Raw genomic sequence first — 26,868 nt, 5'->3', positions numbered from 1 at the left:
TGAGAGAAAAGATAGGTGAAGGACAGAAGTGACTGACTATAGTTGTTCAAGGAGATGTTTTCAAGCAGGTTATTGTCATTCCATAACAAAGACTGAATGGTAGTGGAGGAACGATGCAGCAAGTATTAAAAGTGGAGGTGGCGCTTTAATTATTACAAGAATTTGACAGTGCAACAAAGTTACCAAAAGGACTGTACTTTCCCCCCTCACTTGAGATATTTGGGGCTAAACTAGACACCGAGGAATAACAACATCCATTTTGTCACAATACAGGAAATGTACTATATGGTCCACAAAAGGTCCTTTCTAACCTAGATTCTATTGCAGTTAAGTGGGAGGCAGCCAGAGGTGCTCCGCATGAGGAAATATCACAACAGGATTAGATAAACAATTGAAACCAATACTGGATACAACCCAAATTCAACTAAATCAAGTGACTTGAAAGCAGAGTGATACAGTTTATATTCTACTTCCAGGCCTACCTATTGACTAACTTACAGAGTTTTTTCTGTCAGTTTTCTGATCATGGCAAAATGTCCATTCCATCTGTAGTACTGGTGCCCAGGGCACCATCTTATAATATTGCTATTCTGAGAATATGCCTTTTATTCCTCAGCGTTGATAGACTTTACTAGTTTTAATCTAGAATAAGGCACCCTTCCCTCCCTACCAAATGTACTTAATAAGCATTCACCAAAAGCATTCTGAAAATCTAAAGCCACCAGTTCTGCTTTTCTTTGCTATTTTGTTGACTCTTATGAGAATTCTTATGAGTTAGAGTGGCTTGATTCATCCTCTTAAATCTGTACTGCTTTGTGCTCCCCTAGGGGCTTTATAATTTTGATTTTTCTCAGATGTTTTGCTTGTTAACAAGAGAAGGCTTTTCAGGATCATGCTTGGCACCTTTTTAAAAATATAGGTATGGTGTTGGCCTTTTACCCATTCTCCAATATAGTAGTGCTTGCTGATAGTATCACACATTTTTCAGAGTATTTCATTTACTCCATTCTCCACTATAAGCAGGGAGCCCACAGCACCTCCCGCTGAAATAAGTGGGAATTTAGCTACTAACTTGTGTGTGAGCAGAATCAGACCCAGGTTTATTTAGAACGTAAGTCTCTGTAAGTAGCTTTGCTCTGACCTCTCTCTGAGAGGTAAGACCTGAAACTATTTCTGTGCTTGTTTTAACACTGATTTCTTCTCTCTCTTTGTAGCTGAGCTGCTGTGGCATTCAGAACTACACCAACTGGAACACTAGTCCTTACTTCTTTGAACACGGTATTCCCCCAAGCTGCTGCATGAACACCAGTGACTGTAATCCCCAGGATCTGCGCAACATAACCATTGCTGCCACTAAAGTAAACCAGAAGGTACAGGCCACTGTGCATCAAAGACAATTGAGATGCACCCATTTGGTGAATGTAGTTTTGCACATTACCACGGATAGTGTTATTTAAGTGGTTCCTGCATAGCAAAATGAAGGGTGTTGAAACTGCAGATGGAGAGGTGGATGCATGTGGTTGTCCGTTGTTGCCATCAAACAACTTGAATTGACATTTCTGGAATAAGCAGACACAGAAACCCTACCAGTGAGATGTGAACTCACTTCCCATTCCCATCATATTTGGTCAGGCACAGCAACTGGTACAGAGGGCGAAGCTGGCAGGACTGTAATACACAGAAGTGATGCAGCCAACCTCGATACTTATGTCAAGCAGCAGTTCTCAGTCTCACAGATCCCCTCCCCCACCCCACTGTCAGAAATTTCAGCCATCGGACGCTAACAGCCCAAACAGAGAAAATAGCCATGATTGACACAAAGCATTGTGGCGGTAGCAAGAGATGTTTGCTGTGCCTCTTCTAATCTCATCTGATTCATACTGCTGCAGGCAGAACAGAGCTAAAATTGACCCCTCCCCAACCTCAAAAAGAAGATTGGGAGAGTACTCTCTAGAGAGTTAGCAAGAAAGCAAAACAAATACATTAATAATAGAATAAAAATGCAGAAAATGTGAAGAAAAGAGGGAAAGAGAAACAATGCAACATATAAAAAATATACACCTAATACTGTTTTGTGCAAAAGATTGCTGGAACAGAATTTCTCTTCTGTTGCCTTTTTGCTTAAGATTTTCAAGAAAGGTAACAAATTGTTCATAAAGATAATAATCCCGAGGCCAAATTAAACCTTGATATAAATTCCATTGATTTCAGTGGATACAACAGAGATGAATTTGCCCTAACATGTTTAGTCTTTTCCAGTCTAACTGTTAACACAACAAATGATTGGTATATAAGTGAAAAATGCAGAAATGGTTGGTGGTGTTTTATTTTAATCCTTTTCAGCTGGTACTGTAACCCAGCTGTCCATCCATCAGGAACTTGGAAATGGTGATTGAGGTCACATGTACGACTTTGCCATTGTCAAACAGAATGTTTTTTCCAGTACATACCAAGAAGAGGATAATACTGGATTAGCTTCCACTAACCTATCTTGCCGTTATAGTAACCTAATGTGAGCCAATCAGTGCTAATGGATTTGGAACAGGGATGATGTCAGTCTATTGTGAAACTTGAAATAATTGCCATCAACATAATGTTGCTGTGTTGGCCGAGTTTAAAGGATTTGCAAAGACATTAATTTACACGAGTTAATTAGTGACAGATTCTGCCTTTTGTAGTGAGGGAGGAGAAGACGATTCAGTGTGTGTGGGGGCAGGGGAAGGGGGCAGCTGGAGTCTCCAGAAGGAATTTTGATTGAGGCCAGGTCTACACTGCACTCTTAGTTTGGCATAACTACATTGCTCAGGGGTATGAATCTGCAAATCCATAGATACCTGCTTTATATCCACAGGTATCCACATCCACAAATGTGGATCCAAATATCCGCAGCTCATTTTTGCTGATACAGATGCAGCTACAAATTTTATATCCATGCAGGACTCTAGGTATGAAAACTCCATGCCCCTGAGCCCCTGCCCCCCACACACATGCACACACACACATAGCAGTGTGTCATATAAAAGCTTCTCCTGCTGACATAGTTACCACCTCTTTCAGAGCTGGGGGTAACTAAGCTCTCACCAATCAGCTCTCATCAATCAGCTTAGAGCATCTTCATCAAAGCACTGTGCACTGATGCAGCGTTTGTAGGATAAACCTGCCCTGAGTTGGCCTGAATTCCTCCTGGGGAGCACACTTGGAAGCCAGAAGCTCTGCCACCCCCCACTCTCTACCTCCTCCTCCATTTCTCGGGCTTCAGAGTATACTCTCCTTTTTGTGGCACCACTAGAAGATGGATAGAACTGTGGCCTTGACATCAGTACCCCTGGAGTTCTAATGAGGAGTAGGCTTGATGCTTCTGAACTGTACTGTTGTTGTGGGAGAAGGTGCAGGAAAGGTTGCAGCTTTTACATAGCTGAAAGCCATACGTTAAGTACTTGGCTAGCTGGATAGACGGAGGATCTTGGCACCCTTCCCTGCTTCACGGTCTGATCCTGAGTTAAATTGCATTTTTGCTATGGATAAAACTGAAATATTTCAAATTATAATTGTAAAGGAAACACACAGTGGTTTAAAATCAATACTTTCTAGTTACCCATGGCTGATACCTCCCACGTTTAAACTGGGATTCAGTCATCTTGTTCTAATGTGCTGATTTGTACAGCAGGCTGACTAGCACTCGTTCTCATGTCACATAGGGCCAGTCTGTTTTATCTTTTTAATTTTATTATTTTCTGCCAGCCTTTCTCCATAAATTCTCTGTTACTGAAGTAGCTGACTTGATTATTTTGACAGAATTGTCCACGGATAGTTTGAAGGTGCCCACATTTGAGAAATCTGTTTCAGTTGCTATTTAAATCAAAGACTTAAAGAACTTTGGTTGGGAGCTGTTCCAGATCTTTGAGTTGCTCAAAGAAACTTGAACAAGATGGGCTATTTCTGAAAGATCGCAGGGGGAACAGAAATCAAAGAAAGCAAAGGGAGCTGTGACTGGCCCAATACTGTAGCTTACAGGGGAGGAACAGTCTTGGTGGCCTCTTTGGCCAGAAAAGATTTATGATCAGGATAAGATTTGTGTCACAAATCTTAGTCTCAAATTCTGTGACTTTCAGAGACCTCTCTGACATTTTCTGTTGCAGCTTCAGGCCTGGGCTGGGTGGGGGACCCAGAGCTCTGACGCGTGGTGCTTGGGCTTTCCCTATCAATCTCCCCCCCACACACACACTTTATTTTTCACACAAGTTACAGACGGTTCATGGACTTCAGAGAATTTTTGGTTATTGATCATGATCCGTGAGTGACTTACTTAAAAGTAACTGATAGGATCTTCATCTTGTCTGCATGTATATTTTTTTGCAGAATTAGGGACATACAGGTCCCTTTATTACAGAGGATGGACTCTACCTCATCACTTGTGAATTAAATACTTTTGAAATATAGTATTTTCTCCACTCTCAAAAAAAAATTATAGGAGCAGGCTTCAATGAAAATTCAAGTACAATAAGTTTGAAGAAAAAGTTCACAAAGAGTACTAATGAACTACCAATGGAGGCTTATTCTCATGGTCTGACCACACAACCAGAAGTCCGAAATTCTTCATGATTTATCCACAGTGGAACAGCTTCCACAAGAGAGTCTCGGTGAGCCTCACCTCAGACTACCCTAGAGCCCAGAGGTCAGGACACTCAATTGAGAGGCAACAGATCCTTGTTCAAATCTGACGTAAAAGGGGGACTTGGACCAATTGTCTCCCACATCTCAGGTGACTACCCTAGCCATTGGGCTAAAAGTTATGAGAGGTTCTCACTCCCCTCCCCACTTCTTGCAAAAAGGTGTGGGCACCTGATGCCAAAAAAAGATTTGCAACTGAGAATCCAAAACAGAGGGAGGCACCTCCTTACAATCTGGATTTAGGCACTGAACTCCCTAAGAATGCTGTGGCTTGGTGCACGCTTCTTCCGTTGGCTATTTTAGGCTGCTTCCCACCTAGAACACTGACTTTTGCGATCCCATTCTGAAGCACTTCTCTCTCCCCGGTTGTTTTACAAGGAACCTGTGTGCCTAAAACAGGCTTTGGGAACCCAGTGATTTTTCTAGTCACCTAGAATTAGGTGTGATGATGCCAAGTGAATCTGGTTCTAAATCTTCCTGAGTCTGGTTCCTCATCTGTTAAAGGAGGCTAATATCTGAGGGTGTGTCTGCACAGCAGGACTTAACTCGAAATAAGCTACACAAATTGAGACATCAACTGCTAGCTTATTTCAAAATTGGGAGCATCTACACAGCACTTATTTCAAAATAGAACATTCTTCCTTCAACTTCCCTTACTCCTCGTACAATGAGGTTTACAGAAGTCGGAGTAAGAACTCCTCCAGCTTGACAATGTTTTGACTTTATTTCAAAATGCTTGCTGTGTAGACGTGGACTAAGTTATTTTGAAATAACACTAGTTATTTAGAAATAATGTTGCTGTGTAGACATACCCTGAGATTTCATTAGGATTCACTAACCAAAGCACATTGCAAAAATGCTAAGAATTATTTTTCTCTAAAATGTTGCTATAGGAATCAGGATGCAAATGAAGTGATTGTTGCTAAATAGGGATATTTTCCCCCTCCCTGAATAGCTGCATGGTTATAATGTACATAATTTTTCAAGTAAGTATAGTACAGTAGACTTCCGAAAATCCGGCACCTTTGGGAGCCAAGGGGTGCTGGATTATTGGATATGCCGGAGTATCAGGAGGTACTCCTGCAGGGGGGCTGTTACAGGTCTGGGGGGGGAGGAGGGGTCCGGCAGGGAACGGAGCGGCGTGGGGCAAACCCTCTGCTGTTTTGCAGGGACGCCAGCTGGGGCTGCAAGCGGCAGCGGCAACTTGGGGAAGCAGCGGGGTAGAGCAGCTGGGTTGCTGCTGGGTTGGTCCCACAGTGCCGCTCAGGTGAGGGTTGGCGCTGCGGGACCAACCCGGCAGCACCCCAGCTGCTCTGCCCCATTGCTTCCCCAAGTCCGCCGCTGCTGAAACTGACGAGCGGCGGACTTGGATAAGCCGCGGGCAGAGCGGCTGGGATGCTGCTTGGTTGGTCCCGCAGCGCCGCCCCTCACCCCCCTGCTCGGTGCCCAGCAGCACCCCAGCTGCTCTGCTCTGCAGCTTCCCCAAATCCGTTGCTCGTCAGTTTCAGCAGCGGTGGACTTGGGGAAGTGGCTCGGAGCAGCTCCAATTGTCCAGCTGGCCGGAGCAGCTCCAATTGTCCGGCTGGCCGGAGCACTTCTGGGTTCTAGTTGGTGTCGGACTATCGGGAGTGCCGGACCACTGGATGCCGGACAATTGGAGTTTTGCTGTAATATCTGCACCACTCTTGAGGGTGCATCAGTTCTGAGTATGCACAGTAAGGACTGAACACTTACATTGTTATCAACAGTAAATTAAGGTGTCCTGGGAAAACATTCTGCAAATGAAATGAGTGAGTGAAGTTATCTTACTAATATGATCTTTTAAATTCTCTCAAGTTACCTTAACTGTTAGACTTTACATCTTATGCAGGCTATTGAACAAAATTGGTTTGAGAAACTTTAAGAAAGGCTGGGAAAATATTAAGCTACGTTTTGGCAGAATTAACAAATTGGTTGAAACATCTAGCCGCCTCCTCATAATATGCAAGACCATACAACCATAGTTGCTTGATAAGTTAAATGAGTAAGCTTGAAATAACATATAGCATAATGTTGCAAGATGTAATTAGGATTTAATATGTATGTTGAAACATCTCCTAAGTGATTTATAGATGTTCTGGTCCTAATAGTAACTTTATCTACCATTTCATTACTCCGAGAATTTAAAAAGTACTTAATGTTTCAAGAGGTTCAAAAAAATCATGTAGTTTAGGTCATGAATGGCTTACATTTAACAAAGGGCATTTTCTTCTTCTGACCACCAGTGTGCAGTATAAGGCCCTGATATCCTCTAAGATCATACCTAAGAGGTTGCAGGATTGGAGCCTGTGTATGCACTCACATCTGGATGATGAATAGACTCATGCTGCGCAGGTGCTGACTTTTAGGTTTCCTGTGGTTGCTCCACCCATGCTCCGCTCCAAGGCCCCCTTTTCTCCTGACCTCACCCTTGCTCCGCCAAGCCTCTAGCTGGAGCTCAAATGTCTATACTACCATTTTTAGCCTTGCAGCCTGAGCTTTGAGTGCAAGTCAGCAGACACCAGCCAACTGCGGCCATGGTATGGGGCTTTTTGGCAGTGCGGATGTGCCCCAAAGGTTCATAATCTCACATGCAGTTCATAAATTGTATAGATATCTTCCCAAATTGTCACTGCTAGCATGATTAATTTTTACTGCCTATATCTTGTCCAATTCTGCTTTGTTGTCAGATTGACTCTATTGAGGCCTTACTTTAAAAAAAAATTCCTTAATAATGTAGCAGGGTCTTACTTATTATAGCATCACTTTGGGCTCCTTTCCCATTCTAGCAAAGTGTTTCTAAAATATACTGTTTCTGTCTCCACGATTATTGGGTACGCTCATCATTTAACGCGAATTGTTATTACCAGGGCTCGTCAGCTGCGCGGTTCGGCACGCTGTGCATGCACAGACCGCGCTGTACAGGCAGTCCCCGGGTTACGTACAAGATAGGGACTGTAGGTTTGTTCTTAAGTTGAATCTGTATGTAAGTCGGAACTGGCGTCAGCCGCTGCTGAAACTGATCAGTTTCAACAGCGGCTGAATCTGGACGCCAGTTCTGACTTACATACAGATTCAACTTAAGAAACCCAGGCATCCCCAAGTCAGCTGCTGCTGAAACTGATCAGCGGCTGATTCCAGGAAGCCTGGGGCAGAGCAACTCTGCCTGGGGCTTCCTGTAGTCAGCCGCTGGTCAGTTTCAGCAGCGGCTGACTTGGGGACGCCTGGGGCAGAGCAGCTGGGGTGCTGCTGGGTTGCTCCAGTAGCGCGGCTCCTCGGCACTACTGAAGCAACCCAGAAGCACCCCAGCTGCTCTGCCTCAGGCATCCTGATTCAGCCGCTGCTGAAACTGACCAACCCGGCAGCCCCCAGCTGCTCTACCCCAGGGGTAGGCAAGAAAAGCCTGGTCTGCTGGGGGGGGGGGGGCACTAGCTGCCCCCCCCCCCCCCACAGCAGACCAGGGAGACGGGGTTGGGGACGCCCAAGTCCTCCACGGCTTTGCTCCGTCTCCCTGGTCTGCTGACCTGGGAGACACTGAGCAAAGCCGCAGAGCACGCGGGCAACGGGACAGTCCAGGCGCGCCGCGCTGTCCCACTGCTGGAGTGCTCCGAGGCTTTGCTCCCCATCTCCCTGGTCTGCTGGTCAGACCAGGGAGACGGGGAGCAAAGCCTCGGAGCATGCCCGCAGCAGGACAGCCCGGGCGCACTTGAGCTGTCCCCCTGCGGGCGTGCTCCGTGGCTTTGCTCCCCGTCTCCCTGGTCTGCAGGGAGATGGGGAGCAAAGCCTTGGAGCACGCCTGCAGCGGGACAGCCCAGGCGCACCTGGGCTGTCCCGCCGCCGGGTTCCCCAGCTTTGCAAAGCCACGGGGGAAGCCGGCGGCGGGACAGCTAAGGCGCACCTGGGCTGCTCTGGAGCCCCAGCCCCTCCGCGGTTTTGCAAAGCCGTGGGGGAAGCCGGCGGCGGGACAGCCCAGGCGCGCCTGGGCTGCCCTGCTGCCCGAGCCCCTCTGCGGCTTTGCTCCGCGTCTTCCTGGTCTGCAGACCAGGGAGACGCGGAGCAGCTTTTCTTGCCCCGGAGTACACGGGCGGCAGGACTGCGAGGTCCCGCAGTCCGTGTCCTCCGGGGCGAGAAAAGCTGCGTAAAAGCTGCGACATAAGTCGGATCCGCGTAAGTCGGGGACTGCCTGTACATGCGCTGACCGTGCTGCGCGGCTGTGCCGGCTTGTAATCTACTCGCCCCGGGCGAATAGATTACAGTAATTGTCGAGCCCTGGTTATTACCTAAAATAAGTTAAAATGTTGTAGGAGGACACAATAAAAATATCCTACCATATATTCCGGCGTACAAGACGACTTTTGATGTTAAAAAACATCCCCCAAAAATCGGGGGTCGTCTTGTACCCCGGGTATACATCCCAGGCGCGCCTGGGATGCCCCGCCGCCGGCTTCCCCCGAGGCTTTGCAAAGCTGCTGCGGCTTTGCTCCCGGTGCCTCTGGTCTGCTGGGGACCATCTCCAGCAGACCAGGGACACCGGGAGCAAAGGAGGCGGAGGGGCGCTGGGGTATAAGATGAAACCCTATCTTTTAATTAAAAAATTAGGGTGTCTTCTTATATGCCCAGTCGCCCTATACGCAGGAAAATACGGTATTTCTAACTGCAGCCAAGTGAAGTGAGGGAGAGGGGCCATGTGTACAAAGACTGATTGATTGTTTGTGTCTTTCAGGGCTGTTATGATCTGGTGACCAGTTTCATGGAGACAAATATGGGAATCATAGCTGGAGTGGCTTTTGGAATTGCATTCTCACAGGTAGGTATACCATTATACTGCATGAACTAGGTGGTTTTTCTCTCTCTTCTCCTGGCTTCAGGGAAGGACTATAAGGGACAGAGCTCAGAATGCTCATTAGTCCTTTGGTCATCTGTTCATTGATTTTCTTTTTTCAAGGTAAATGAAGTTTCTCCTTGGGAATATGCAGTTATGATTCAACTACTGGCTAGCTCAAGGAAAATAACTTGTCCCTCTGTTGGGTCAAACAGAGGTTAACCCAATAAAGCTTTGTTTTAAATGGAGCATAAACAACTCAAAAGCCAAATAGCTGATCCATATGTGGGATAGGCTTTTCACTCTTCAAGCTTTCTTTTTTTTTTAAAAGAGCTTGTTATAAAATCCAAAGATGTTTAAAATAAGAACATACATTTAGCCTAGCTCATCAAAAACGGTTGTGTTTTGTTTTTATTTGGTGACATGCACTACTTGCTTATTTCAGCTTCACGTAAGAAAGAAAAGCTCAGGATAGGAGAGGACTAATTATTAAAACTCTGTTCATACTGTTAACTTTTCTAAAAGAAAAACCCCTTTGATTTTTGTCAGGAGAGGCCCCTTAAATCAACCTAGGAGTTCAGTTTCCCTAGCTACAAACAGCAGCACAGCTGTAAAGGGAAACATGCCAAAACCACAGTCTAAAAGTCACGCTGTTTCATGATATGTTTTGGCATGCAGAGGGTTCAGGGAACACTAGGAAGCTGGTTATGGCTCGCTGACTTTCAAACTGCCCGGATCTTGACATCAGTTAAAGATGCGTAGTTACAGTTCTATCTTGTTGTGAGCTGGATGAAACCTTGGGCTGAGTTAAAACCCCATTGAGATTGATAGGTGCAAATTTACCCTTCAATTAACACAACTGAGCATAAGTTCCCCTCTAAGACAAAAGATGTATGTGAAACTGCTCAGGAGTTTTTGACTATGTGTTGTGTTAGATAGGGCATTTGTGTGTAGAGATCACATGGAACAGAACAAAAAGTAGAGGGGGAGAGAGACAAGAAAGCCAATCAGTAGCCTGTAAGTACCGCGTGACCCTGGAAAAAGCTTAGAGAGCTTTTGAGTCTGAGGTTGACTAGATATAGTCTAGACATAGGGATTTTGTACATTCCTTGTAAATAAACAAGACTGCATCAAAGAAAATACCAGACTGTCAATTTCTACTTTCAGCTGTAACATCCCAGTGTGTAAAGAACCACACTAGCATTTTCTTGTCTGAGTTGTCTTGATTGTGAGGAAACCTGATACTTTGGCCCTGTACTCTTTGGTAATGGTCAGTTGTACCTGAACCATCTCGCATCATTGGCTCATCCTTCATACAGCCACACAAGACCCTTGAATATTAGAACTAGGAATGTAAAGGTTTCACCAATTAACCAGTAAGCACTGCCTTACCGACATGCTTACCAGGCTGGCCGCCTCCTTGTTGTCGTCGTCGTCATTCTCCACCACCACCCCATCCTCCTACAGGCTGATGCTGGGTGTGTCCTGGCTGGACGCTATGATGGCCGGGGAGGTGACTGGCCCCCCTCCCAGTATGGCATCAAGCTGTTTGTAGTAGCAGTAGGTCTGCGGTACCACCCCAGAGCGTCTGCTCTGCTCCCTGGCCTTATGGTAGGTCTAGCGCAGCTCTTTGATTTTCATGTGACTCTGGTTGAGGGGCCTGGTGAGCCCTTTCTCAGCCAGGATGATGGTGATCCTGCTGTAGATGTTGGCATTGTACTGGGTGCAGTGATCCTGGAGGTTGGACACTTTACCCTACGCCTTGATGAGGTCCACAATCTCCAGGCTGGAGCTCTTCTGTGTCCCTGGGCAGTAGAAGCCATGGGAGTAACAGAAGTGCTGGCAGCTGTCGGAGGATTCGAGGGGACATTGGGGTCACTCATGTCTCTCAGTGGTGCTTCCTCACACAGGGTTGGAAAAGCTGGCCATGTGGGACAATCCCTTCTCCTGCTCCCAGGACTTTACAGCTCTTCAGGAGTGGGGAGAGCAGTGGAGATGCCAAGTGTGGCCAGAGCGGTGATGCAGCTGCAAGGCCTCTGGAGGCCGATTTATTTTGAATTAACAGCACTGGAGCGTCCATACTACCATTATTTTGAAATAACTGTTTTGGAATTAGCATTACTCCTGTTGAAAAGCGGGGTACAGAGTTTGAATTGTGGCCCATTATTTCAAAATTACAGGCTTGGTAGTGTGGACTTTCCTCTTATAAATTTGATCTGGCGTGGGGGAGGATTAGTTTGAAATAAGGTCCTAGTGTAGACCAGGGCTTGGTGCTAACTCAAGCTAAATCCCAGTGATCTTTTGCTTATGCCCAGAAACTTTGCCCTTTAGTCCAAGCAGCATAGCAATGCTGTTTCGTCTTAAGGGTTTTTATTCCATTGCCATTCTCTGAACTGCCTGTTCATCTAACTGAAGGAACCCCTCTTCACTGGGGGCAGAGAGCACTCAAAGTCTTTTGTCCTCTGGTGATCCAAAATAATGCATTCCACTTAACAAGGATCATCAATATTATGTGCAACACCTCCTCTTGGACTCTAGTATTTTACACTGGCTAATACTCCTCCCCTGTCTGGTGATCTACAGTTACAGAGCATACACTTAAATATTACCTGATAATATGGGACGCAGCTGGTGTAAGTGAGATAATGCAACCTGACATTTATAAGCATTTCATAAAATCTAAACACATTCTTATACTTCTAATAACTATTTTAGCACTAATAACATATAGGTGAGGAAGAGCAATTCCAGCTATGCATTTGTCAGTGTTCAGCTGAGACCTAGGCACCTTGCCATAAGCATGGAACCTGGTTTGCCAGCGTCATGCTGACAACTGCAGGATCTCACAGTGGTAGTCTAAGACCTTGTAAAAGCATTTGATGAATATGTGCAATTTAATGATTTCTCAAATAGCAACTCTTGCTTACTTTGGACACAGCTAACATCCCGCTGAGGGGGAAAATAACTTCCATCTCATGACACCAAGAAAAAATAGTAAAATTGAATGTGCACGCAAAATTAGCCATTAAAAGATCAGCGAGGAGCTGATTAGGATCCGGGGAGGAATTAGTTCAGTGAAAATAAATAGATCCGAACACACGATCAGAGTTATTTAGTGTTATAACAGTGAAAAAGATAATAAAGTACAGAAGGAACTAGCGTGTCAGCTGAGGAAAAGGAAATAAAACCAGAAATATCACAGGCATTAAAAAGCAATGGGAGGGACAGCCATGACCCAGAGCCCATTTGGAAAATTTTGTTCAGTTTGTTGTCAAAGCTTCTATGACCCCGATAGAAACACACATACAGCTCCCAAGCAGCGAGACTGAATTAAAATAAAACTCGCACCAGGGAGCAATGGAAGCTTTTAGCGGCCCTTGTGGTAGTAAAGCTGCTGCAGGTGATGGGCTCTCAATAGAATTTTACAAACAGCCATGCTGATCTCACCCCATAGTGGCTGGGAGATGAGATCTAACACACAGTCAGATAACACCAGAGGTTAATAACAATTCTGCTATGGGCCCAAAGAAAGGCAGGCTTCTGAGTAAGTGCTTGAGCTACAAACTCCCTCCTTTCACACAGGCCTAAAAAGAGATGTTCTTAATTGCTTTGGTGCTATTAAGGTGAGTTGCTGAGGTAGAGTGGCGTTTCCTAAGCCAAATAGGTGATTTGAATGGCCAAATCCCACTAAGATTTTAAATTAGGTGGGATTTCAGGTCTTTACGCAGGAATTTCCGGGGGGGGGGGTGCTTTTTTTTGTAAATGTGGACCACAGGGGTGTGGATGCACCCCCCATGATCTCCCAAGTAAGCAGGGAAATCAGCCCAAGCCTTCCTCAGCGGGTCAGAGCATGGGAGAGGGAGGCTCGGGTAGCGCACTGCTTCTACCTTAGAGTATGTTTACTTGGGGGACCATGGGGTTGCTTTTGCACTCTTCATACCCTTCCTGCATACAGGCCTGGATTTTCATAGCCGCCTAAGGAGATCAAGTAGTGGTGGTCATAGCGAGACCATGTTGGTGGTGTTAGCCATGACCTGCACTCAGTCTGGTTTCTACCCAAGCTAAGTCTGCTTTAGTCACCTGATGCTAAAACTGCATTCTATTATTTGGTGATCCCAGGCTTTAAGACCAGTTTAAAATGAATCCCGACAATATGACACTCCTTTAGCAACACTGCTGAGTGCCAGATCTTGCCCAAACATCTTTCTGCTGAATAAGTGGACACATGTTTGTGAACCATAGTGTCCTGATCAGCATTTCCTTAGAGCGCTGATAGGCTATGATTCAGACATCTCTTGAAGTTAGAGGTGTAATGTTTCTGTAGGTGGAGCCAACAGCCGCCAGGACTGGGTTTAGTATCTAAGGTTACTTTTCCACTGACGCAACACAGAATCAGCTCGAGCCACCACCCAGTAACCTAGAAAATTCACACACCACAGCTGGGCAGGGCACCTCTGAGAGGCAGCACTTTCCCACTTGCAAGCACAGACTTTGAGAGTAGAAAGGAAACATTTAATAAAAATAGAAGTCACCTTACATTACCTAGGGAAAATGCTGCAAGCAGGATTCATACTCTCAGAGCTGTGATTAGGACACCCACCCCAGAGTGCGTGGGGCCGGCCCTTCTGCCTCACGTTCTTGAGTTCTACAACCAAGAGTTCCTTTTCTGCATCCCTCTCTGTTCCCTCACCATACCCCACTGCCACTGGTTGTCCTTGTGGGGACCCAAGGTTCAGAGACACATCTCTGAGAGTTTCCCCCCTCACCCGCAGAAGAAGACACCTTGCTTGCTTTGCCATCTGAGCACTTTCTTTGGCTGGTTGCCCTGCCAGCTGCTGCTTCTCGCTGCCTTGCCAGCCACTCATTCTGCTCGTCACCTCAACAGCCACTCATTCACCAGCTGTCAGTCAATTGCTGGTGCCCCCTGCCACTCTGCTGTCACCTCTGCACATAAGTCTCGGAGGGTATGTCTACACTAGAAAGTTAGTTCGAACTAACGGACGTTAGTTCGAACTAACTTTCCTATGCGCTACACTAGCGCTCCGCTAGTTCGAATTTGAATCGAACTAGCGGAGCGCTTAGTTCGAACTAGGAAAACCTCATTTTACGAGGACTAACGCCTAGTTCGAACTAGCTAGTTCGAACTAAGGGCTGTGTAGCCCTTTAGTTCGAACTAGTGGGAGGCTAGCCCTCCCCAGGTTTCCCTGGTGGCCACTCTGGCCAACACCAGGGAAACTCTATGCCCCCTCCCGGCCCCGGACCCTTTAAAGGGGCACGGGCTGGCTACGGTGCCCGTGCCAGGTGCAAGCCTGCCAGCACCCAGCTAGCAGACCCTCACCTGGCACGGCACAGAGCCACCCACCCGATGCCTCCCAGCCCACCCCCTCTTGCCGGGACCAGGCTGGCGGCTCCCGGGAGCTTGCCCTGGACCGCAAGAGGCGGGCACCTTCCTGGGCTAGTGCGGACATCGTGGACCTCGTCCACGATCTCCGCACTAGGCACAGGAAAGTGGCCGGCTAGGGCAGGAGAGCTGCCAGCCTGGCCACCCAGGAGCAGGTGTGCATGAAAATCAAGGGGGTCCACTGAGACCCCCGACCCTGAGCCCTGAGCTTACAATGGCCGTCCTGGGTCAGACCAAAGGTCCATCTAGCCCAGTAGCCTCTCTGCCAACAGCGGCCAACCCTAGGGACCCTGGAGGGGATGGACCGAAGACAATGACCAAGCCATTTGTCTCGTGCCATCCCTCTCCAGCCTTCCACAAACTTTGGGCAGGGACACCACTCCTACCCTCTGGCTAATAGGACTCCATGGACCCAACCTCCATCACTTGATCTCACTTCCCTTTAAAGTCTGTTCTAGTTCTAGCCTTCACAGCCTCCTGCAGCAAGGAGTTCCACAGGTTAACTATTTGCTTTGTCAAGAAGAACAACTTTCTCTTACTAGTTTCAAGCCTGCTACCCATTCCTTTCCTTTGGTGTCCTCTAGTCCTTCTTTATGGGAACTCAGGAAGAACTTTTCTGAATGCACCCTCTCCACCCAACCCCTGCTTTTAGAGACCTCTATCCTGTCCCCCCTCCGTCTCCTCTTTTCTAAGCTGAACAGTCCCAGTCTCTGTAGCCTCTCTTCATCTGGGACCTGTTCCCAACCCCTGATCATGTTAGTTGCCCTCCCCTCTCCCAGCCTTTCTCTTCCCCTCTCCCACCTCCTTTTCCCAGTCTCCCCCAGTTTTGTTCAATAAAGACAGAGTCAATGTTGGAAGAAACGTTATCTTTATTTTGTACATCAATAAGAAGGGGGGCTAGGGAAGGGCAAGTGGAAGGAGGTGAGGGAGGAATGGGGTACGAGCCCCCGATGGGGAGGACTGGGCTGGCTCTGCGGGCTTCTGGGGGTGGAAGCTCTCCTGCAGCCCCCCAATTATTCCCTCTCCCCAGATGGCAGCCTGCGGCAAGTGCAGCCGGGCTGATGGCCGAGTGGTGTGATGTGCCCAGTGTGGGCACTCAGGGCACTCCAAGCCAGAACTTCTTTGCAAGCGGGGCACCCCTTAGAACTGTGTGTCCGGGGTGGGGGTCAGGACCCTTTAAGCGCAGCCCTCGGCTAGCCTGAGACAGCATCTCCATGCTCTAAGTCCTCCTTTTATGCCCTGCCGGCACTGCTTCCGGCCATCATTAAGCCCTGTTCAGAGTCCACTCAATGTGGACTTACTAGTTCGAACTAGCAAAACGCTAGTTCGAACTAGTTTTTAGTTCTAGATGCGTTAGTTCGAACTAGCTTAGTTCGAATTAACTAATTCGAACTAAGTTAGTTCGAACTAGCGCTGTAGTGTAGACGTACCCTTAGTAATTTGCAGCTGTTTACAGTCGGTGCAGAGTACTGCCCCATCTCAAGTTATTTCAGCTCTTAGTGATTTTTAGCTCTTAGCAGGCTGGGCAGAAACACAGTCCTGTCACAACTGATTTCAGCTCTGAGCATTTAAAATAACAAAAGCCTCCTAAAGGAGCCTATTTAGCACTTTGAATGGGGGGAGGAGGGGAGGAGAGAAGGAACAGGTTAAACCAGACCAGGGACCCTGAGGGAGAGGTCACATCTAGTTGGAACACCTGCCCCCAACCCTCTTACGTTCACAGGGCTCTGGCATTTGTGCCCCTTGCTTAATGAGGTCCTTTCACTGAGGGTGGCTCCTTCATTTGGGACAGGTTAAGCACAGTTCTGCTCCCCTTTATTCATACAGTAATGACAACATTAGTAACAGCATTTCACTACTCCTGCATTCAGTACTAAAGTGATTTGTAACCCAACACTAGCCAGGGTATGTCTAGACTACATGCCTCTGCCGACTGCAACATATAAATTAGACATACCGACATAGTCAGTGAAGCGGGGAATTTAAATATCCCCCACTTCATTCGAATAAAAATGGCCGCCACGCTGTGCCGGCTCAGTTGTTTGTCGGCACGAAGCGGCAGTCAAGACGGGGATCGGTCAGCAAGGAAAGCCTTTACCGACCAATCCTGTAAACCTCGTTGCATGAGGCATAAGGGATTGGTCGGCAAAGGCTTTCCTTGTCGACCGATCCACATCTTGACTGCTGCTTCGTGCCGACAAACAGCTGAGCCGGCACAATGTGGTGGCCATGTTTATTCTAATGAAGTGGGGGATATTTAAATCCCCACTTCATTGACTATGTTGGTATGTCTAATTTACATGCCTCAGTCGGCAGAGTATTGTAGTCTAGACATACCCCCAGAGTTGATCACTTTGAGCAACACAGCTCTGTCTGCTGGATATCTAAGTAGAACAGGAGCAAACTACATTTACATAAACCCACCTAAAGTCTCTCCCCCTCCCAGCTAGCTGTCAGGGAAGAATTCGTCCAGACCCTGCTTATATAGGAAAATATGGTGTTGGTGGAAATCTCATATAGCCATGTGCATAAATTGATGTGCTGCTGTTTTTTGCTAATCCAACAGTGCTCATGCCAGTAATATAGAATCTTGGGGCAATAAGGATAGTGTGATTGGACTGGAAGCTGATATTGCTACATTGTACACTCCAGATTAACAGACATCACTATGAAGTGAATGATACGTTGCTGAGTTGTCCTTTTTACAGAGATGTACCAATGTTTTCCACATTTAGAGACTGATAGTGCTGTTAAGCATACACCTATACATTCATTCTCAGGGGTTATAAATACTTCCTGTGGGAGGTAACATAGGTAGGTTTGGAGTGGTATAGGGTCCAAACAATCAGTTTGGTGGGAAAGATGAGTTATTACAATGATCACTTTACAGGAAGCCTTAATTATCTAGTAAACTAACAAACCTGCATGGTAAGATTTTAAGCAGAATAATGGCCTAGAGTGGAAGGATAACCAGCTAGAGGTTAGTAGGGTGAACTCCATGGCTGTGTCTACACTGGCATGAATTTCCAGAATTCCATTTTAAGTTTTTCCGGAAAAGGAGCGTCTACATTGGCAGGCTGCTTTTCCAATGTAGACGCGCTTTTCTGGAAAAGACTACTGGGCTGTCTACACTGGCCCTTTTCTGGAACAGTGTTCCGGAATAAGGACTTATGCCCGAGCGGGAGCAGAATAGTTTTTCCGGAATAGCAGCTGATTTTGTACAGTACAGCGTCGTTGCTTTTCCGGAAATTCAAGGGCCAGTGTAGACAGCTTGCAGCTTATTCTGGAAAATCAGCCGCTTTTCCGGAATAAGTGGCCCAGTGTAGAGACAGCCCATGTGAGTCAAGGAAGAAGGGAAGGCTTTTGTTGCTAATAAGGTTTGTCTGCATTCTTAAATTCATTACATCTGATACCCTTCACAGACGGTGGAAACGTGCAAAGAGAATTGTGTGGTCTCTAACTCAAAGGATTCCCCAATGGTCACAAATGAATGAGATGGATCAGCTTTGATGCACTGCCCTTTGGCAAAAGCATGTCTGTGTAGCAGGTTGTGACTTGCTGCCATGGTACCTCCTGCTGGTCACTTGGGGATTAGCTCAGTCCAGACTCAAAGTGCCCTTTCCTGGTGGTGTCTCGCCCGCTGTTACTTGTTTGCCCATTCTCTACTATGTTCCTCCCGGGCTACAGTGTCCTTTCCTCAGGGTTCTCCTCCTTGACAGTGCCCACACTCTGAGGTCCTCTCCTCCTGGGGAACTCTGTTATCCTTAAGCCACCACTTGCCTTGGGGACCCACTTCCATTTTTCATCTAGCCCAGGCCTGCACAACTCGGAAAGAGGCGAGGGCCATATTACTCCAAAGAAAACAGCTGCGGGCCACAAGAGTAGGTTTGGGGGAGGTGCCCCTCTCTCCCCACTCTGGGCCCCCCTCCGTGCTGAGGAGCAGAGGTGGGGGGGAGGCGCTGCTTCTGCTCCCTCCCCCGCGGGAGCATTCTCTTTTTAACTGGCCCAGCCTTCAAACCCTCCCTCCACCCTTCACGGAGCAAGGCGGGCCCCTCCCCGCTCCCGGACTCACCTGCAGGCGCCAGAATCTGGGCCTCATGCAGCAGCAGGTGCCTGGAAGCGGCGCCTTGGCGCTCGGCTGAGCGCACCGTGGGCACGGGGTCCGGGCAGACCGGAGCAATCCAACGCCGAGTGGAGGCAAGCCGGGCTAGGCAGGCTCATGGCGAGCCCCGCCCCAGTGCACTCCCAGCCCCTCTGCCCTGCACGGCGGGCAGGGGAGACCCGGGGTCAGGGAGTCCTGTCCACACGGCAGCATGGAAGGCGCACGCCGAGTGGCAGAGTGACTCTGGGTGCTGGGGTGTTTTAGTGCCCCCCCATAGGTTGGCACCCCAGGCAGCTGCCCAGCTAGCCTGCCCCTTAATCCGGCCCTGGTCATGTTGTGCAGGCCTGATCTAGCCCCTTCCATCGGGGCAAACCACAATCTGAATTGGCCACTTCATCACTGGCAAGGGGGTTTTGGACCTGCTGCCGTTCCCTGCCCTGGCTGCTCCTCTGCAGTTCTTGTACCTCCCTGGTCCTGGTTGCTGGGCCTCAGCTTAGGGTATATATTCAAGCCTGAGCTACTCTGACTCACCCTGCCTTTCCCCAGCACTGCTTTGTCCAAGGTACCTTCTGTTAGCAGGCAGCAAGTCCCTCTCCCTCCACAGCTTGAGCTTAACCTGGCCAGCCATCTTTTTATACAGCTCTGCTGGGCTCTGATTGGTTGCCACAAATCCTCTCCCAATTGGCTCCCAGCCTTAGCTCTCGCCCAGGGCCATTTTAACCCTTTCAATTCCAGTGTGGGGCAACTGTAACTATTTGGATCAAGAGATTAAAAAAAAATCTAAGAAAAAGGTTGATGTTTCGACAGAGGCAGCCCTCTCTCTTTGTCTCTGTAGATGGTTTTGAATTGTTACAATCTTTATATGTTCAGAGTTGTTTGACAACCATGGCTGTGAAAAGTAAAGTTATTAATGTGATTGGTACATACAGAAAAGTATTAATAAATTGTGATGATCAAATGAATAAATTACCAGGAGATTATTAAAACCCATACTCTATGCAGGGGATCTATTTCCAATAATTTTCTAATTCGTTACTCTTGCTGTTGGATATGTTTTTGCAAATTTTAAGGAACAAAATAAAGGCTCTAAGTTGAAGCAGGTGTTAGTGACTGAAGAACTACATGCCAGTGAGAACCAAGTACATCTTCAGCTCTTCATTTCAAAATTCTTAACATTTATTTTTGAAATTGTATAACTTGTGTAAAAAAAATGAAATAGTGGTTTAGGGCACTATAGATGGGCTGTACTTCAACACATGTTTAACTCTGACTTTTACTTAATAAAGATGTGTGTTTAAGAATGTATGTTTAATTAAAATGTCAGCTGTATGCACTCACTGTGGGAAATAGACATTAAGCTACTTTCTATCCTGATCATTCTGAAATTATCAATAATAAAGATACTGCAGGTCAAATTCTGCCTTTCATTATCCCTATGCCAATTTCCCATCTCTTTCAGTGCTGTTTTAGTAGTGAACAACCTGTGGGGTGTCAGTGGGATCTATTCTAGGTCCAATAGCATCTTTATTAATGACATGGATGAAGGAATAGAGAGTATACTGATAAATCTGCTGATGGCACAAAGCTAGAGGTGGGGTTTGTAAAGACTTTGGAGGACAAAACTAAAAATCAAAGGGACCTTGATAAATTGGAAAACTGAGCAATAGACAACAACATGAAAATGAAGAAAGAAAAATGTACTAAATGTATGCCACAAATATACTACACCAAAAGAAGAAAAACTAAATGCAGTCTTGTATAACCACCTAATCAGTAAACTAGGGAAATACAACCTAGATGGGGCTACTACAAGGTGGGTGTATAGATGGTTGGATAACTGTTCTCAGAGAGTAGTTATTAATGGTTCACGGACATGCTGGAAAGGTATAACAAGTGGGGCTCCACAAGGGTCTGTTTTGGGACTGGTTCTGTTCAATATTTTGTTCAACAATTTAGATATTGGCATAGGGTACGTCTACACTTGCTCCCTAGTTCGAACTAGGGATGCAAATATAGCCGACCGAAATTGCTAATGAAGCAGGGATTTAAATATCCCATGCTTCATTAGCATAATCTTGACCACGCACTATTCTGCTCGCCAGCTGATTCGAACCAGAAAGCACGCTCCGGGACGCATTAGTTCAAATCAAACCTCTTGGTTTGAACTAATGTTACTCCGCAAAAAATGAGGAGTTACATTAGTTCGAACCAAGGGGTGTGATTTGAACTAACGCGTCCCGGGGCGCGCTTCCTGGTTCGAATCAGCTGGCGAGCAGAATAGCGCACGGGAGAGATTGTGCTAATGAAGCACGGGATATTTAAATCCCCGCTTCATTAGCAATTTCGGTCGGCTATATTTGCATCCCTAGTTCGAACTAGAGAGCAAGTGTAGACATACCCATAGAGAGTACACTTACTAAGCTTGCAGATGATACCAGTCTGAGAGGGGTTGCAAGGGCTTTGGAGGATAGGGTCATAACTCAAAATGATCTGGACAAACTGGAGAAATGGTCTGAGGTAAATAGGATGAAGTTCAATAAGGACAAATGCAAAGTACTTCACTTAGGAAGGAACAGTCACTTTCACACATACAGAATGGGAAGTGACTACTACAAGGTGGGTGCATAACTGGCTGGATTACTGACTTTTAGGAATCACAGGTACCTGTACATAGCAATCAGTGCTTACTTTCGAAAGATTGTCCATGCAATCTGGATGCTCTCTTTTGCAAAAGCCCATCACTTTTTCGATGTGCTTTTGCAATGTGGATGTGCTCTTGCACAATAAGTTTTTGCAGAAGATCTCTTCCGATAAAATCTTCTTGCACACGAAGCCTGCAGTATAGATGTAGCCTGAAGGTTTTCAAAAGGAAGGTGGATCGCTATCTGTCTTGGGTGGCTGAGACGCTACAAATCCTGCATTTTAGCAGGGGGTTAGACTAGATGACCCTTTGCTGCCTTCTAACTCTCTGGTTCTGTGATTTTATAACAAACTGAAACCCAGTCATTAGAATTTAGTCAATAACTCAATACACATGCCAGAATAGGATTCAGCTCACTCTCCCTCTGCTTTGCTAGCTAGGGACTGCAAACAGGAGTTAAAAAGTAGTGAAAACATACATTGCTGCCAAAGTAAGCAGATGGGACTCTGATTACAAACAGGAGGAAGATACGAAGGAGGAGGTGCCATTTTTATACCACTTTTCAGATTAAAGAGCTGCACTTACAATGCGGTAGTAATTCTGTGTATTCACAGTGGCAAAATATTGGCTTTACTATAATGTAATAGCGTGTTTTATTACCAATGATTGCATTTGGCAAAGTCACTATGTCTCACAATGACTCTTAACTCTTTGTGTGATTTTCCCTCCTCCCTCCCCCCCCAAATAGTTGATCGGAATGCTGCTGGCATGCTGTTTGTCCCGATTTATTACTGCCAATCAGTATGAGATGGTGTAACAAGGTGAGCATTTATCTGTTTATACATAGTGTGTTGTCCACAAGGTATTTGTGGAGAGTAGGGATAGATTCCCATATGGCCTAGGCAAATTGGAGGATTGGGACAAAAGAAATCTGATGAAGTTAAGCATAAGGATGTGAACGACTAGTTGACTATCCGATAAGCAAATGCTTACCCTAGTCGACTAGTCACTCCCCCCGCCTCTTGCTGCCTCTATAAGAAAGAGCCAGCAAGGGGGGAAAGAAGAGGGGGTGCTTCAAAGCAGCAGCGTCGGGTGGAGCCCGGAGCTGGACCCTGAGCTTCACGCAGTGCTGCTGCTTTGAAACGCTGCGTGGAGCCTGACGCTGGACTCCCCCCAGTGTTGCAAAGCGGCAGAGCTGTGTGGAGCCCAGGGTCAGCAGGGGATTCTGGGCTCCATGTGGTGCTGCTTCTTTGAAATGCCACGGGGAGCACAGGGCCAGGGCTTTTGCCTTTGAAGTGTAGCAACAGCTCTGGGGCTGTTGCTACACTTCAAAGGAAGAGGCGCCCTTATCAACTAATTGAATAGTCGATGTAAATTGCACCGACTATTCAATTAGCTCATTAATCTAAATTTAACACCCCATAGTTAAGCAAGGGCATAGGCTGAGTCCTACACTTGGGATGGAAGAATCCTAAGCATTGCTACAAGCTGGGGATTGACTGGCTAAGCAGCAATTCTGCAGTAAAGGACCTGGGGATTACAGTGGATGAGAAGCTGGATATGAGTGTGTCCTTGGTATCGAGAAAGCTAATGGAATATTGAGCTGCATTAGCAAGAGCACTGCAAGGAGATCTAGGGAAGTGATTATTGCACTCTATTTGGCATTGGTGAGGCTACATATGGGGTATTGGGTCCAGTTTTGGGTTGCCTCCTCCCCCCAGAAAGGAGGTGGACAAATTGGTGAGAATCCAGTGGAGAGAAACAAAAATGACTGGGGAGCTGGACACGTGATTTATATAGAGAGGCTGAAAGATTTGGGCTTATTTAATCTACAAAAGAGATGAGTGCCGGGGGAGGGGGATTTGATAGCAGCCTTCAACTTCCTGAAAGAGGGGAGGGGATTCCAGAGAGGATGAAGCCAGGCTATTCTCAGTGGTGGCAGATGGCAGACCAAGGAGCAATGGTCTCAAGTTACAGTGGGGGAGGTCTAGCTTGGATATTAGGAAAAACTACTTCACTGGGAGGATGGTAAAGCACTGGAATAGGTTGCCTATGGAGATGGTGGAATCTCTATCCTTAGAAGTTTTCAAGGCCGGGTTTGACAAAGCCCTGGATGGGAGGATTTAGTTGGGATTTGTCCAGCTTTGAGCAGGGTGTTGGATTAGAGCAGTGATTCCCAACCTTTTTTATACTGTGGAATGGCAAACCTATTCACAAACTTTTGGTGGACTGGTAACATTTTATTTGCATATCATTGTGCAAATAATGAATCTGTAAATATGCAAATACAAATGTTACCTATCCACCCACCCTCTGACCCCATCCAGCCAACTCTGGTATTCTGGGTCTCTGTATTATTAAACTGACAACCCATCGTTTGATATCCCCTATCTCCCACTAACCCCATTATCTCATAAGCCTGTCTTCTGCCTCCCAACCCTCCCTGCTGCCACCTTCCTTTTGTCAACCACCTGTCTTGCCTGGAGCCTGTCCTGCAGCGGCTGTCACTACCAGCCTTGGTACGCTGTGTCCCAGCGACCCCTGACTTACACTGACACTCTCCTCATTCCCCAGATCCTGCCCCACTACTCCCAGTCTCCCTGGCTCCATAAACTCCTGTGTGCCAAACCCTGATCCTGCCCCACTGTCCCTGCAGCTGCGTGTTCCACAAGCTCTGAGGCTCCCAGACCTTGCTCAGACACCCTCAGATCTGCTGCCTCCTGAAACAGAAGCATGAGCTGTGTCACACCTGGCTCCATAACCACTGACCCACTGCAACCCACCCTTTCTTGCCCTTTCACCTCTAATGCCGGCCCTCCCTCAGCCCCAGCCTCCTCTCCTTAACCCCTAGCCCCAATCCACCCCTTGCTCCCCAGTGCCTAACACCCTTTGACCCTATGCCCTTTAACCCGTGACCCCTAAAGTCCATGCCAACACCCTCTTGCCCCGTGACCCCCTCACCCAACACCCCTTTGCCCCCACCCCACCTCTACACTCCGCAGGGTGAGGTTGCTCCCTCTAGGGAGTGTGGCTGTTACTGCTGTGCGGGCAGGAAGCCATTGGTGGTCTGCATGTTCCCTCCCTCCTCAAATGCGTCTCACACCACCATGGATAGAGGCGGGGGGAGGGGGTAGCGTGGAGCCCCACCCAGACCTTCATCTTACCTGAGTGGGAGGGGGAGAAAGGAGGGAGGCACCTCACCCCCAGCGCTGCCACCGGGCAAAATCAGCCGCCATGGCTGTTGGAGCTGAAGCCAGCTGCTGTGTGGCAGCTTAGGGGACTGGGGTGAGCCCTGGCCCCCAGAGCCACTGCAAGCAGCTGGCTTCAGCTCCAGTAGCCGCCATGACCCAGCAGCCAACAGTTTGCATCCTGACACTGGTCCACAGACCAGCAGTTGGGAACCACTGACTAGATAGCTCCCTGAGATCTCTTTTAACCCTAATCTTCTGTTGTATTTCAGTAGCCAGGTGCTACTGTTCACTCTTCAGGACAGTAGATTTTGGATATCTTACCTTTTTATCAAAAAAGGGGCCTTTGGTTGTGGGTTCTGCCTCCCTTCCCCACCTTCCCTTAGGATTTTGCCTGGTGGAAAGAGGGGACTTGCAACATCACTTGAATGTATAACTTTTGAATATTTTGTTATATATAAAATGAAAGTTATGTTGTGAAACTTGTTAGCGGCTAAAACAATTTATCTCTTTTCTCTCTCCTTCCCTAGTCTTTCAGAGATGTGAAATACGGAGCCTGTCTCGAAATCAGGAACTGCAGAAATCTAGGAAGACTTTAAAGAATGTTAGAGCACACTCCTTCTCTTGCTCGCACCCAGACACACACACATACACCATCTTCTAAACTCTGTATCATGCGTAGTGTACCATTCCGTGAAGTACTATTGCGCCACCAAGAGTAGCTTGAACCATTCAGCATCCAGTACTGTACACTCCATCTTAAAGGCTCTGCATATGATGGCACTATATGTATGTTCTTGGTCATACAGTAGTTGCATTGTAAATGAATAATGGTAATCCATTAACAACATCGATTGGGCTGTGCATGTAGTGACTGGAGGGCAAAATTAGCCTTTCACCATGGTTAATAAATGTTGCACACATTCATTTAAACCAGTATATGAAATATATATTCTTTTGCTTTAATAAATCTTAGTTTCTTGTTTTGTTTACTGCTTTACTAAAGTTTTCATCTTCTCACCACAAATGTTCCCTTCCCCGAAAACACAAGAAATCAGTAACATAACATAAAGATACTTGAAAATAATGTTATAATGTTGTGCTTGAAGGGAAATGTTTTCCTGATTGTTCTACTACATCTTTGATTCTTATTCAATGTTGTATGCCTAGTGCGTATGCCAGTAGACTTTGTCTAGTGCATTTTGCCTCTGAACCTGAACCTGTGTAATGCTGTTACTAAGCTGTGTTGTTGCTTACTGTGAAGGCAGTAATTATGCTTCTTTTATTTTTTTATTAGATAACTATGAACTAATGAAATTGTGCTGTAATGCGGCCTTCATCCTTTTTTTTCTATTCTTTCTTTTATTTCGCATTGACGTTACAGCCACAAAATATCTTGTCAAACCAATCAAAACAAAACCAAGCATACGGAATATTTTTGGGAGGAAAACAAAAGTTTAAAATCTTTTTAAAAATAGGAATTTTTTAATAATGCCTCTGTCTAGCATGCCAACAAGAATGCATTGATATTGTATTTGTGAGATATGTATTAATAAATGGAACTATTACAGACTTCTATCTGCTTCACTTTTATTCTTTGATTCTAACATAACTCTCAGGGAGAAGTGTAAGGGAACAGAATGCACCATTATTTAGAATTATGGATATTTTAATTTGTGACTTACTTGTGGTTAGTAACAAAGGGTATGTCTAGACTACAATGTTTTTGCAGGAAAAGGTACGCAAAATGCACTCTGCATTTTGCGTACCTTTTTCCACTTTTTTTTTTTTCAGAAGAAGTTTTTCCAAAATTTAGCCCGTCTACACTGGGCCAAATTTTGGGGAAAAAAACCCTCTTTCGGAAGATCCCCTTCTTCCTCGTGGAAAGAGGAAGATAGGGCTTCGGAAAAAGTGCATCTGCTCTTCCGCAAAAAAAAAGTGGAAGAGAAAATGCGTTCCCTGAACGTTGCGGAGTTTTTACTGGATACCAAAGGTATCCCGAAAACCCCCGCAGTCTTGATGTAC

General features: G+C 46.5%; 1 protein-coding gene across 2 annotated transcripts in view; it reads left to right on the top strand.

Annotated features, from left to right (window-relative positions):
- Nucleotides 1–26,416, top strand: part of TSPAN7 (tetraspanin 7) — a 160,342-nt gene extending 133,926 nt beyond the window's left edge. For both annotated transcript variants that reach the window (XM_089774568.1, XM_075913241.2), the window contains 4 exons: nt 1,215–1,370; nt 9,413–9,496; nt 22,404–22,476; nt 25,374–26,416. In XM_089774568.1, coding sequence (XP_089630694.1) covers nt 1,215–1,370; nt 9,413–9,496; nt 22,404–22,472 — 309 coding nt within the window. In that variant the 3' untranslated portion in view covers nt 22,473–22,476; nt 25,374–26,416. The remainder of the gene's footprint in view (nt 1–1,214; nt 1,371–9,412; nt 9,497–22,403; nt 22,477–25,373) is intronic.
- Nucleotides 26,417–26,868: the final 452 nt, after the last annotated feature.

This window comes from Pelodiscus sinensis, chromosome 1 (assembly GCF_052426305.1).
Source record: "Pelodiscus sinensis isolate ZL-2025 chromosome 1, ASM5242630v1, whole genome shotgun sequence".
In the NCBI taxonomy this organism is placed as follows: domain Eukaryota; kingdom Metazoa; phylum Chordata; order Testudines; family Trionychidae; genus Pelodiscus; species Pelodiscus sinensis.
The sequence above is the reverse complement of the archived record's forward strand: the minus strand, read 5'-3'. Positions and strand labels throughout refer to the sequence as shown.